This window comes from Salvia splendens, chromosome 5 (genome assembly GCF_004379255.2).
Source record: "Salvia splendens isolate huo1 chromosome 5, SspV2, whole genome shotgun sequence".
Lineage (NCBI taxonomy): Eukaryota > Viridiplantae > Streptophyta > Magnoliopsida > Lamiales > Lamiaceae > Salvia > Salvia splendens.
The window spans coordinates 11,673,995-11,686,941 of record NC_056036.1 but is presented as its reverse complement, the minus strand read 5'-3'; the positions used below and the strand labels follow the sequence as shown (position 1 = coordinate 11,686,941).

The 12,947-nt window shown below is 35.7% G+C and overlaps 1 protein-coding gene and 1 pseudogene across 6 annotated transcripts; one reads left to right on the top strand and one right to left on the bottom strand.

The window, feature by feature from the left end:
• The first annotated feature begins 3,896 nt into the window (after positions 1-3,896).
• LOC121804635 (putative pentatricopeptide repeat-containing protein At3g28640) lies at positions 3,897-10,825 on the top strand. 6 transcript variants are annotated; one of them, XM_042204262.1, is made up of 7 exons: positions 3,897-4,173; positions 4,889-4,985; positions 6,449-8,157; positions 8,724-8,890; positions 9,841-10,257; positions 10,504-10,583; positions 10,686-10,825. In XM_042204262.1, the coding sequence occupies exons 3-4, from the start codon at positions 6,539-6,541 to the stop codon at positions 8,731-8,733; spliced, it is 1,629 nt and encodes a 542-aa protein (XP_042060196.1). In that variant the 5' UTR covers positions 3,897-4,173; positions 4,889-4,985; positions 6,449-6,538; the 3' UTR covers positions 8,734-8,890; positions 9,841-10,257; positions 10,504-10,583; positions 10,686-10,825. The 6 variants fall into 6 exon arrangements, with proteins under 6 accessions (XP_042060196.1, XP_042060193.1, XP_042060191.1 ...); XM_042204259.1 differs by lacking the exons at positions 4,889-4,985; positions 10,686-10,825 and adding an exon at positions 5,504-5,542 and having other exon boundaries at positions 10,504-10,642; XM_042204257.1 differs by lacking the exon at positions 10,686-10,825 and having other exon boundaries at positions 10,504-10,642.
• LOC121804637 lies at positions 10,344-12,420 on the bottom strand (annotated as a pseudogene).
• Between the last annotated feature and the right edge of the window lie 527 nt (positions 12,421-12,947).

Sequence of the window (12,947 nt, the reverse complement as noted above, 5' to 3'; positions counted from 1 at the left end):
ACCCTTTATACTTTTTCATTTAACTTAATGCAATTATAATAATCTTTTTATATCCTCTTCTCGTTCAAATGGTCAATGCACTAGTTAAATGACTTTGTTTCATTCGTATAAAAAAAATCGAATATTTTATCTCATATTTATAGTACTAACCTTTTATAAATGAGGCACAAGTTATTTTTTCCACAAATTTTCGTACTCCTTTATTTATTAAAAATCATGTTAAGTTTAATTTTAGGATGAAGTTAATACATGTATATGTAATAAAAGGGATTCGTATATTTTGCACTTCCAATTTCACAATATTTCAAAAATTATCATCGATTTATATTTATATTTTGTAAATCTCGGACTTTGAAAAAATGCATTTATTCCACTATCTATTTATCATCATCAGATATCATTTATTTCACTATCTACCTCCCATCATTAGAAAGTTGGCTCACTTCGTCAACATCTCTAATGAATTTTACATGGAATTTTTTCTACCTAAGCGGAAAAAAAAACATTATTTTGATGCTTGTCTGAAACTGAAATTTTGAAAAAAAAAAGATTAAAATAGGTTTTTGAATCTCTCCTACTTTTAGCATGCTCACTCATAATCAATGCTAATGATTGTCGTCGTCGTTGTCCTTGTAATGTTGCAATGAGCCAAGTGGCTATAATCGTGGTCATTGTTCTTATGTTGCAATAGTTTTCGGGTATCGCAAAGTTAAAGATATAGACACATTACATTAAATTATTAAAAATATACAAATTGGTAAGAGGAAAATTTTTTTAAGAGTGATTTGTAAATGTAGAAAAATATTCATGGTGTTGAGAATATTTTAGATAAGAAAGCACTTTTAACCCCGCGTAGATTAGGAACTTTTTAGGATTTTTTTAAGGATCTTGAATATGTGAATTTCAAATTTCAGAAATTATTTGTGTAGTTCACAATTCACTTTTACTTTCTTCATCCCTTAAGAACTCTTTTTGTTCCATTCTAAATAAAACATGCTTATTCGGTTTAAGATTTTATGGAACTTTATTTTGTATATTGACAGTTAGATGGTGAGAGAATAAAGTAGAGATAACCATATTTCTTTTTTAAAAAACGTGTCAATTAGAGTTATACATTTAAAAGTGAAATGTGTACTCCCTTAAAGTGCTACTCCCTCCATTCTACAGGAGTATGCACTTTTGGTTCGACACGAATTTTAATGCACAATTGGTAAATAAGGAGAAAGTTATAGAGAAAGAGTAATTATACTAGTGGAGACTAAGTCTCACCTTATTAGAGACAATAATAGTTCTCAAAATTAAAAAATGCATATTCTTTTGAAAGAGATTAAAAAGGAACAGGTGCGTACTCTTGTGGGATGGAGAGAGTACTTCTAAAAGTGAGACCAAAGGATTACTAAATAGAGAGTTTAGAAATGATACTCCCTCCATTACACAAGACTACAAGAGCATGCATTCTTTCATTTTTCCATCTCATAAGACTATGCACTTTCTAATTTGATAATTTTTTTTCCTCTCTAAGAGCATCCACAATGGATGCCCTAGTGGTTGTCACATCAGCATTTTTTAGTCCGCACATTCTTTCTGCGGTTTCGCCCTAACAATTAAACTCAATTTGCATTTAATTTTTAATTTTACTCCCTCAGTCCCAACTAACTTGAGGCATAATTTTTTGGCACGAAGATTAAGAAATTATATTGAAAAGTAAGAGAGGGTAATAAAGCAGGAAAGATAAAGAGAGAGTAAAGTAGATAATTGAATAAATTAAGAGTGATTGAATGTTTTTTTAAAGGAAATGACTCAACTTGGTTGGGGAATACGACTCAACTTATTTGGGACGGAGGGACTATTGTTTTTTATTTTTGTTTTTAATTGCTAAAATACCAAAATATATTATATTAAACACCACAAATTTTAAAAAACAAGTACATTACTTAATTAAAAAAAAGCTACATCATACTTAGCTAAAAAAACTACATTACTAAATTAATAAAAATCTAACTAGTCATCTAAATCTAACTTCTTGCTCAAATTTTTTATCATCTTCTCAATCCTCTGTCGTTTTTTCGGATCGGTTTCCTGATGAAGGCTCCGCCTCCGCCGCTGCCGCCAAATATCGCCATATCGTCATCGACACTATGCGGGTTTGGAATTGACTCAGATCCATTCTTGAAAGTGTGAAAGTGAGAAAAGAGAAGAGACAGAGAATAGAGTACGGAGTATTGTGTGAAAGTGTGTGAAGAGTTAATGTTTTAAAGAATAACAAAAAAATTGAAAAAGCGTCGAGATCGGGCTCGAGCACGTCCCCTGCAATGGGCGCCCGATGCATCGACCGACTCGTCGGGCGACTGACCCAGACTACCGATATTTCGGTCGTCTCACTTGGGCGCCCGATGTATCGGGCTCCTGCAATGGTCGGACGAGGACGCCTGAGGACGATTTTGCCCGATCGTCTGCCCGATCTCCTCACTATTGTGGATGCTCTAATGAGGTGAGATTCATTCTCTATTTATGATTCTTCAATTATTTTTTCTTTCCATCTTTCTTACTTTGTCAATTATGCATTAAAATTAATATCTAATCAAGAGTGCATACTCTAACGAGCGCAATCTTTTTCTACAAGGAAAGTATTTTAATGGAGTACTAACTATATCTACGAAAAATAGTCTTATTTTTAGAGCAAAAATTTAGTGGTCAAGGCATACCACATGGCAATGTGATGTGGTATGTCCCACTAATAATACTTTGACAAATGGATTTATAGAAGTCCAACTAAATACTTTCATCTTTTTCTAAAAATGGACATTATTATAAAATTCGGAAACTATCCAAAAATTAAGAGTACTTATATTTAATATAATGAATGCATTTATATTTGACCAAAATACTTCCACTATGAACTAGTAAAATTTATTTCGTCCTTTTATATTTCTAATTCTAAAAATAATTTAATAAACAAAATATATGTAGTAATTAACTTATTATATTTTGATTTTTAGAGTTTTTTATGGTATGTCAATGATAATTTAATATAATAAAATTAACTTTTATGTCATTTTCTTATTATTAGCTACTTATATATTTAATATAATTATTCATATAGTCTTTAACAATGGTAAAATAAGTATAAAAATGAAACTATATAATCAATCATAGTTACATACGTTTAATATAATGCTAACAAATTTTGCTTATGATTTAGTTTAAGGTTATGGTAATCATTTGTAATTTTTTGCATACATATAAAACAAGAAATAAAGTAAACAACAAATTTAAGTTATCATTACACTAACTGTGCGAAAAATCACAAATAAAAAATGTAACTATAAATTAAATTATAAATAAAATTCAGTGGCATTACATTAACTATGCGAAATTAGGAATAATTATATAGTTTCATTTTTATATTATTTTACCATTGCACATATATGAATAATTATACTATTAAACATAAAGGTGGCAAATGACCTTAATTTTGTTATATTAAATACTCGTCTGCATTCTTATTGACAACTAATTTGGTAACAAAATATGTAAGTGTGTTATACATGTATTCATTATATAGGTGGTATTAATTTTTGGACTTTCCAAATTTTATAATAATGTCCATTTTTAGAAAAGAATGAAAGTATTTAGTTGGACTTCTATAAATCCATTTGTCAAAGTATTATTAGTGGGACATACCATATCACATTGCCATGTGGTATGCTTTGACCACTAAATTTTTGCTCTTATTTTTAGGTGTTAACTAAAAATAATCTCATTTTTTCTCTTTCTATTTTTTATTCTCTCTCATACATTATTATTTTTTATTAATTTTCTCTCTTATTCTTTTTCATTAAAATTCATATAGTCTATGAATAAAACTATTTTTTCATGAACTGAAAGGAATTTTCTAGGCAAATTTACGAAAAGAAGATCAAGATTCAAGACCAATAGCCAAACGCCAAATCCCTAATATTATTTGTTCACGTCACAGGGCTGCAATTCATCGGACCTCTTGCCACGCAGCTCGTCTTCCCCACTATCCTTCACCGTCCGCCGTAACAACGCTCGTCTCTCCTCATCCCCACCGCCGGTGGGTGAACTTTCTCTTGTAAAGCCAAAGATGTCGTCACTCGCCACTCTCCTTCTCAATTGATTCCCGCAACTCAACAAGGTTTTTGAGAAATTGTGAGAAAATTCTCCTTTCATAGATAAATAATTTGATCATATTTTTACAAGTCTTTTGATTCATTTGACTGAACCGCAATCTCATAAATCCTAAAGTAGATATTGCAAGTGTGGTATTTGTGGTAAATTCGGTGATTAGGGACACCTTGCAACAAACATTTGTTACTTAATCAATAATTTATTTTTCCTTCCATGAGTATACACTCGCAACACACAACACTGCTCCAAAATATTTAGAGGTAATGTTGTTATAAGAGAGAAGAAATGGAAAGGGAGATTAGGCCGAGAAGAAGATTAGGATAAATGAGATTAAGCTCACTGACAGGGAAACCCAACGAGGGGAGAAAAAGAAAATTATAAAATGCATAAATTCTGCATTTTTAATTCTACAAGCATTATAGTTCAAGTTTCTAAGTTTTTTTATTATTCCCAGCACTTATTTTTTTCTCACTGCTGATTAAATAATGCATTATGTGAACATGAGAATAGGTTGTTTTGTTTGAGGTGGCTTTATTGTGAAAAAGTAGATTTGTATGGTTGAAATATGCTATGTGTGAGAAATTCTGCCATGGCATGTAATTTAGGAGTTGGTCATTTTTCCTTATATTCAAGAAGATGAAACTGTGTACATATGAAATAGAAATTGAAATTACAAACAGCATTAAAGCTGCTAACTGTGTGCTCCTGGTTGACTGGCAAATTGGCTCTGATCTAGAATGGCTTCTGAAAAGGATACAGAGAAAGACCAACTCGCTGCTTCTCTAAATGATCTTTTCACCAATGTTTCCGATATGATTAAAGGCGAGCTCCAGGTAATTGGAGACATTAATCTGGCTTTATTTAAATGCTTAAATTTGAAAGAACAGATACTGGTGAGGCCATGCCAAATCTAAACATGGCTGTCCTGAATTTAATCAAGTAGAAACAATTTTGAGATGATGTTGGTAATTGAATGTGTGCTAGACAATCTGACTTTAGTGCCACATCTTTGCATAGGATGTCTAACCCTTTGTTACATGGCTGTTGTTGGTTTCCAACTTTTACTGTATGTTGCTGGTAAGAATAAGCGTGAACTGAATAGACCATCTGACTACTATGCCATAATTTTCTTTGTTCTATTGTTGAAAACTGTTTTGCATCTTGAGATATGAGTACTATCTTCTATCTTGTGATATGTTTGGTTTGAAGAAATTGTTTGCATGGTTGTATAATCCATTGTCTTGTTCTGACTTTAATTCTAGTGATAGGTTTGGTTGATGTGTTTGCCTAACTGTTTGATCCATTTTCTTCTTCTGACTGAATTATGATATTCAATTATCTAATGTGATAGGGAACAAATAATGTACTAGAGCTTTTGGAGAAAATGAATGTAAGAGTGGGGGAAGATTACAAAGGCTTTGGTGATGTGGCCTCAGGATTAAGCCAACCAACCACTAGTTACACTCATCAATGTCGTTGAATGAAATGGGATCAATTTTATCTCTAATATCGTGCCTCTCACACAATATTTTGTTGTATTTAACATACACCAAATCATGCATCTTCTTATTTTCAAACCTATTTCTCTTTTTTTTGAATGAATCTATCACCTTCTTAAATATAGAATTATATTAGTACTGAAAATTCGATATATATTTAAAATACAACTAAATCACTTACTTGCTAAAAAACACTCCAATTGCGCTCACACCCGAAAGCGCTATATGTTAAGCTCATGATCTTGATAGCAAGTCTTTGCAAATTTGGAGCATCATGGTCATACTTCTTCTACCATTGAGTTGCAAAATAGAACAATATAATAGTGGATATTTGATTATCAATTTTAGTAATCTATGTAGCAATATTTATACTTCAATATCAATTTAAAACATATATGCAAAACTAAAAATTGGAATAAATAGTTTCTCACCTGAAGCTAATATTTTTCTGTGTCATACTGCAAATTCGTGGCCAAATAAAGAAGATCACGACGAGGCATTTGATGAGATGGTATTTTACACAAGTAGTGACGACATGTTTGGTCACAAATTTACCGTGCGACATGGGAAAAAATTATCACTAGTGAAAAACTATTTATTTTAATTTTTAATTTTGTATATATGTTTTAAATTTTAATATGACACCGAAGTATAAATATTGCTACATAGATTACCATAATTGATAATCAAATATTCACTATTAAATTATTCTGTTTTGCAGTTCAACTGTATTATGTTTTGTGTTATTGCAATTAGAGCTCTATTGTTTACTGAATTAACTCTAAATCATTGATTAGTTGAAGGAACGGAGGGGAAGGCAATCAGGGGAAATCTTTCAACACGAAAGTCACTAAATTTCTAGAGCATCATCAATTACCGACTTTGGAATGCCATTCAAAAATCTTTTCCCAAATAATCAATTTGTTATTCTTAAGCAACTACAAGAATCATCCCTGCCGCTGCTAAGTCTTCAGAGAAGATTCAGTTGTTCGTCGCAACCTGATTCTTCCAACTGGGTTCAAAGCAACCAATTGTTTCAAAGGCACCCCAGGTTGCAACTTTTCGAGAAAGGATGGATGAAAACACTTCATCATCTCAAGCAATTTGTTGCTTACGTAGTTGTCACGGGTCTTCACCGCAACCCCTTCATCATGAGTCGCATACTCTATTTGAGCTTGGTCGAGTCGGAAGAATGTAACCGTATCGAAAATTCTGAGTTTGGAATTCAGATCTTCAGGAGGATCGAAAGACCCAATATTTTTTCCTGGAATACCTTGATTAGATTCTTCTCCGGGTTAGATCCCATGATTGCTCTGCATTTTTACACGAAAATGGTTAGAGAAAGAATATTCCCCGACACATATACATTCACATTCTTGCTCCAGGCTGGTGGGCCTAGTTTGGATCTGTTTTTTGTGAAACAAGTTCATTGCCATGCTCTGAAATTCGGTTTCAATCACAATTTGTTTGTTCAGAATTCCGTACTCAGTGCCTATGCAATTTGGGACTCGGCAATGGATGCACGGAATGTGTTCGATGAAATGTCAAACAAAGATGTCGTTACATGGACGAGCATGATATCCGGGCTCGTCGCACATTCCAATTACATGGAAGCACTTCGAGTTTTCAAAGATTTGATGGCCGATGACTGCCAACCACATCCAAATGTTGTCACCACCATCTCTGTAATGTCAGCTTGTGGTGGTCTAGGATATGCAAATCTTACTAAATGCTTCCACGCTTTATTAGAGAAGGCTGGATGGATCGAAACTGACGTTTCTATTTCTAATTCTTTGATTGACGCCTATGCAAAATGCGGAGATTTAAGCAACGCAACTAGAGTTTTCGATGAAATTCAAAATGTGAAGAAGGATTTGTTTTCTTGGACGACCGTTATCACAGCATACGGTATGCATGGCCGAGGACTAGATGCACTGTGTGTGTTCTCTCAAATGGATCCACTCCACGGACTTGCACCCGATGCAGTGACCCTTGTCGCGATTCTTTCAGCATGCGCACACTCTGGCCTGCTCGACCAAGGTTTGTGCATTTTTGAGTTGATGTGGAGAAGATACAAAATTAAGCCCGACCTTCGTCACTATGGATGCATTGTTGATCTCTTGGGAAGAGCTGGGATGATTAAACGAGCTTATAGTGTTGTTGAGAGCATGCCGATGGAGCCTAATCTGGCTGTTTTGGGATCTTTACTGAGTAGTTGTAGGCTTCACAATGAGTTGGAGTTTGGTGAAGTAGTTTTAAGAAAGATCGAGCTTTTGAAAGAGAGAGGAGGAGCCTCGGTGCTCATATCTAATATGTATGCTAGTAAGAACGAATGGGATCGAGTGGTTAACGTAAGGAACAAAATGAGAGAGAGAATGAAAGGAAAGGTTCCTGGTAGAAGTTGGATTCAGGTTAAAGATGCCGTTCATGAGTTTGTTGCAAGAAATGATGTTGATCCAAAACTGCACATGGTACTTCGAAGTTTGGAAAAGCTCTCTACACTGTTGTAAGTGTTTTAGTAATGTTCTCAATTTGATTACAATTTTTGTTAAGGCAATAAAACATCTAGTTCAGACAGGCCATTTACCAGCAATTTAGTTTCTGTTGAAATATTTGAGTATAGTGAACCAAATAGTATGCATTATTTCTGTTTTGCTTTCAAGCTGATTGAATGTGTAATTATGTATACCAACTTAATGAAAGGGCAATTTGATAGTTGAATTCATGTTCAAAATTTTAAATTCATGATCACAGTCACAGGTGGAAATCCATTCCAGATTCACTACTTGAATTGTAGTATAACTGTATAAGTATGAAGATAGAAACCATTATTTTCTGTTGTAATTTTTGTTGAGTAGTCGATTTCAAACATGAAGAAAGAAACCGTCTTTTTTCAAGACGAAGCACCTTTATTTCCTTTCTTATTTCCCGTAAAATACTTGTCTGTTACCTTGAGTTACAGACTATTGGGCAAGACTAGAAAAGGTGCAGTAAAAGGAACAGGCAATAACATTACTTCATAACTGTGAATTCTGACAAAACAATGTATTGATTACTTCTCTGTATATATAGATTGAAGTGAAGGGTACTCTGAGACCAGAAAAGATTGATTGCTAGTCTAGTAAAAAAGGAACATGCATTTCAGTTGGCACGCAACCTTTCTGCAGTTTATAATATGTTATCATTGCACAGTCCGCGACCGGAAGCTTCACATTTCTTGTAGGTTCCGATGATCAAAGGTATAATATGTCATCATAGCTCTGAATCTTCAATTGGTGAACAAATGCATATATTTCCCGTAATTGTTAAATTCCTAGCAGAAGGTGTATTTATAATTTTGCATTCTTATATCTGATTTCTTCATATACTTGAATCTGTTATAAATTATTGTATAAATTTGTCTGCTGGATGAAAAATTATTGAAAAATATTTGCACCATTTTACATCCATTTTAAAACGGGATTTTTCCAACTATCTTACTAGCGGTCTGATATCTGCTCGCCGTCCACCTGCCGCATTCTTTACCGGTCTAATTGTCTTTAATTTTGTACAAATATTTGTAAGTTTTTCACCTCTATTTTCTGTATATTCTTTTTTGAAATGTAGTTTTTAGTTTCAGTGTCATTAATTTTGTGAATCATTCTTTTGAATATATCACCTTCACTCTGCCGCTCGACGTCGTCCGCATTCGATTTCAATTTCATTGATTCACCAGAACGTAATTTTCGTTGATCAACTGTTTAGGTGAGCTAGATTTTCCAGATCTGACCGAGGCTGAGAGGGTATTGGCAAATCCCCTGTCTCATTTCTATAAATTAAATGCTTCTTTATTTTTTTGTCAGCCTTTTATCATCAATCTCGTAAATTACCCTAATTTGGTGTATTGTGGTTGTTAGATATCACCAAGTTATTGCGGCATTTTCTGAGTTTTAATTATTGTCGGGCTTTCCATTCTTAATCTTGCAGATATAAGATAGGGAATATGTTAAGGAATCTTTTCAGTAGAGATGACTAGCTTGTTGCTTTCCTTCTGCAATCTACTTGTTATGAGCTGAGTCATTGCTATTGTTGATTTTATTCATTTGCTACTGTTCAATTTCATTGAGAAATCTCTATTGATTTGTAACAGTAATGTGCAAACCCATGAAAGCTGCAAATGTTGAAAATGGGATGAAATATTTGTGTGCAGAGTTAGGTAAAATGGGATAAGCAGCAGGAGGTGGAAGTTGGCATTCATCCCCATTGAAGTAAATCTTCCTTGGAAACACTCATCCCTGTTCGAGTGTAAACAAACATATCCCTGTCCTTCTTCAAGAGTCTCGGATTGAACATTTTCAAACTCCCCGGCTACATGACTAGGTCCTCGTAGAAGATGACTCAAACAAGACATGTGTGAGATGTGCTCACTGTGTGAAGTTCATCTAGTCGAAGTTGGTTATGGCGATCTTAACACGCTGGTAGTCTCTGTAGTTGAGCCAGTGGACGTGTATGAGCCACATGTGTGCGGGACCGTGCATTGTTGATGCATATTGAATTAACGCAAGGGGTTTGACAATTACGACAACACTTTACTAGTTCAAACAGGCGGACGGTTATCCACATTTAGGTATGATAAATCTGTGACCCAAAAGGATTTTAAAAATATATAGTTTACGTACCTTTTTCAGTTGTTGCAATATGGAGTATATACCATAAGATAATAATGTATAGTGTTTTACAATACTATGCACAATATAATATTGCTACAAGTTAGTTTAGAGAAAAGAATGGTGATAAAAAATAGATTCAAATTTGCAGAAAATGGTTAAATAGTAGATGAGCATTTTATGGAGTCAGTAACATCTCTTTTCAGGAGCATCTTCCCGGATTCGTGTTTCTTGAAAAGCCTCCCAACAACTTCGTCCCAGTTGGTCCTCGCGTCTTTACAAACAGGTTTTCCCTTTTCCGAGGAATCTCCTGTGTTGTTGATGCAAGTTTCCAATTTCCCGTCTTGTTCTTCATTGTTCCCATATGATTCTTCGTATGACGTTTCAGCATGAGGTATATTCAAACTTACGGCTCTCTCCAACGCATCCTTGTGCTCCTTTTCTAATGTCAGCTTCCTGTTGAATTTCTGTACCCCTGGCGGAGTAGTTACGGTCTCTGTATTAAGCTCCTGCATATTCTGCATCACGAGAATAGAGAGCGTAGACATCATTAAAATTCGAAACGGAAGTGAAAACGAGAAGAGGATGCAAATGCTTACTTTCAAGGCCTTCTCTGCCTCTTTTTCTATCCAAACAATAGCATGATCAGAAGTAGCGTTGCACGACAAGACGATATGCTCGAATCTTCCATCCACGGGAATAGCTGTTCTAACCTCCGGAGGATATCTTCCACATCTGTTATGGCGAATTGTAGAATTAGTGTCAGATAAATCAATGTAATTGTGCTGAAACAAGTTTTGTTCGTCTATAGCAGTTTACCGGCAAAACTTTCTTTCTACGATATGATACATCCAACCAGGGGCATACAGTCGTCTTTGGTCTTTGAGTTTTCTGCCTTCGGGTATGAACGTATCCCTCAGGCACACGAGAAATAACAAGCAGGGCAAACTGTCCAAAGCATTACGGCCTGGTTTAAATGGTGGTAAATTTCACTCTTTTTAAGAGGCAAAAACCGAATAATATTTCATAATATTAAAGGATTAGTACTAGTTTGCTAGTTCAACACTCACCAGAAAACAGATTTGAAAATGTCTTCTAGTGGAGTTGGTGTTCTTGGCAAGAAATCATCCTGACAATACCAAAATGAGAGCATCAATCCAAAATGTTTTTAGCATATGGAAGATGAGCTATATAGGCGAAATTCTTCCTTGGGTGTATTATAGAAATTAACTTCCCAAATTGGGAAAGAAAAAATTTCAATTCCAGATTTGTGAGAGTACATGTGACGCATAACCGGTATGCGCCACGTGTACTCTTCGCATCCACATTCCGATCTGAGCTACTATGCTCAGATCTTGCAATTGCTTAGCTGCTATGCTTAGACAAACCTGCAACACCACCAGAGTGTATGATATCGGCGTATTTAACGGCAAGGTTGAGCGACATGCACCGGGCAGGGGCTACCGCGTAGCACCTCAACAAGCTCCTTTGAACGCCACCAAGTTGGTCGCCATGGTTGGCGACGATGACTGTCATCAGAGCCGCAACACCTTACCCGAGAGAATGCCCCGCAAACACCATCTTGTACCCCTTCCCATTCTCCTCCCACAGCCTCCTCAGCGTCTCGGACTCTCTTTTCAGCACCCACAACGCGGACTTCAGCAGCCCATTGTGCACGTATCCGCCGTCGAACATCTGCATCTCGAGCCGGTTGTCGAGCAGGTAGTCGCTCTGGCTTGCCAGGTTCAGACCGCGGATGGCCAGGACTATCTCGCGGTTTTCGTGATCCGTGCAAATCAAGTACGGGGCCGCGTGGCCGCGGGTCTGCTCGTAGTGGGTCCGCTTCACGACCCGGTCCGGGTCGACCCAGTGGCCGTCGGGCTGGTAGACGGCGTCACGGCGAGGATGGTGCGGCAGGCGCGGGGGATGGGGTCGAACTCGTCGGGCGTGGCGGGGGGCCACGTGGCGCTGTCGTCGGAGCCGATGTAGGTGCAGCGTTTCCATGCCCAGCACGACCACCCATTCGGCTCCGCAGGAAACAGACATTTGCTCGAACAGGTTGTGTGCAGATGGGGATTTCACGTGGTTTTGATTCCCGGTTTGTGGGTTTAGGGAATCAAGGAATATAAGAGTTGTGCTTGCCTTGACAATTACATCTGCTTTATTTATTCTGTGGACACAAGGGAGGAACAACAAAACAACCAACTTTTAAATGCTCCAACTCCAAGTTGACTTGCTCCTATTAACATAGGCTAGGCTGTTAATGTTAATTGTTAATGGTCATTATTACACACAATTTCATCTATAAAATGTATTACTAGGCTTTTCTATCTCCTAAATTACTCAATGCTTCTTTTTGTAATTTAAAACTGATATATTTATATATAGATCCTCCCACACTAATTGTGATATATGATATGATATTTAACGCATGTGACATGCATTAGTAGTAGTAAATACAAAATATATGATTCAAAAAATATAACAAAAGATCTTACTTCCAATTATAAATGTTATTGCACAACCATTTTTGGAGGTGTGATCTTATATACTCAAAATTTGATTTTTACTAACAAAAAAAAGTACATGTAGAGGAATATAGATAATGAAGATGTAGCTGGAATAACTCAGAGGACCCAATTAAATTGAA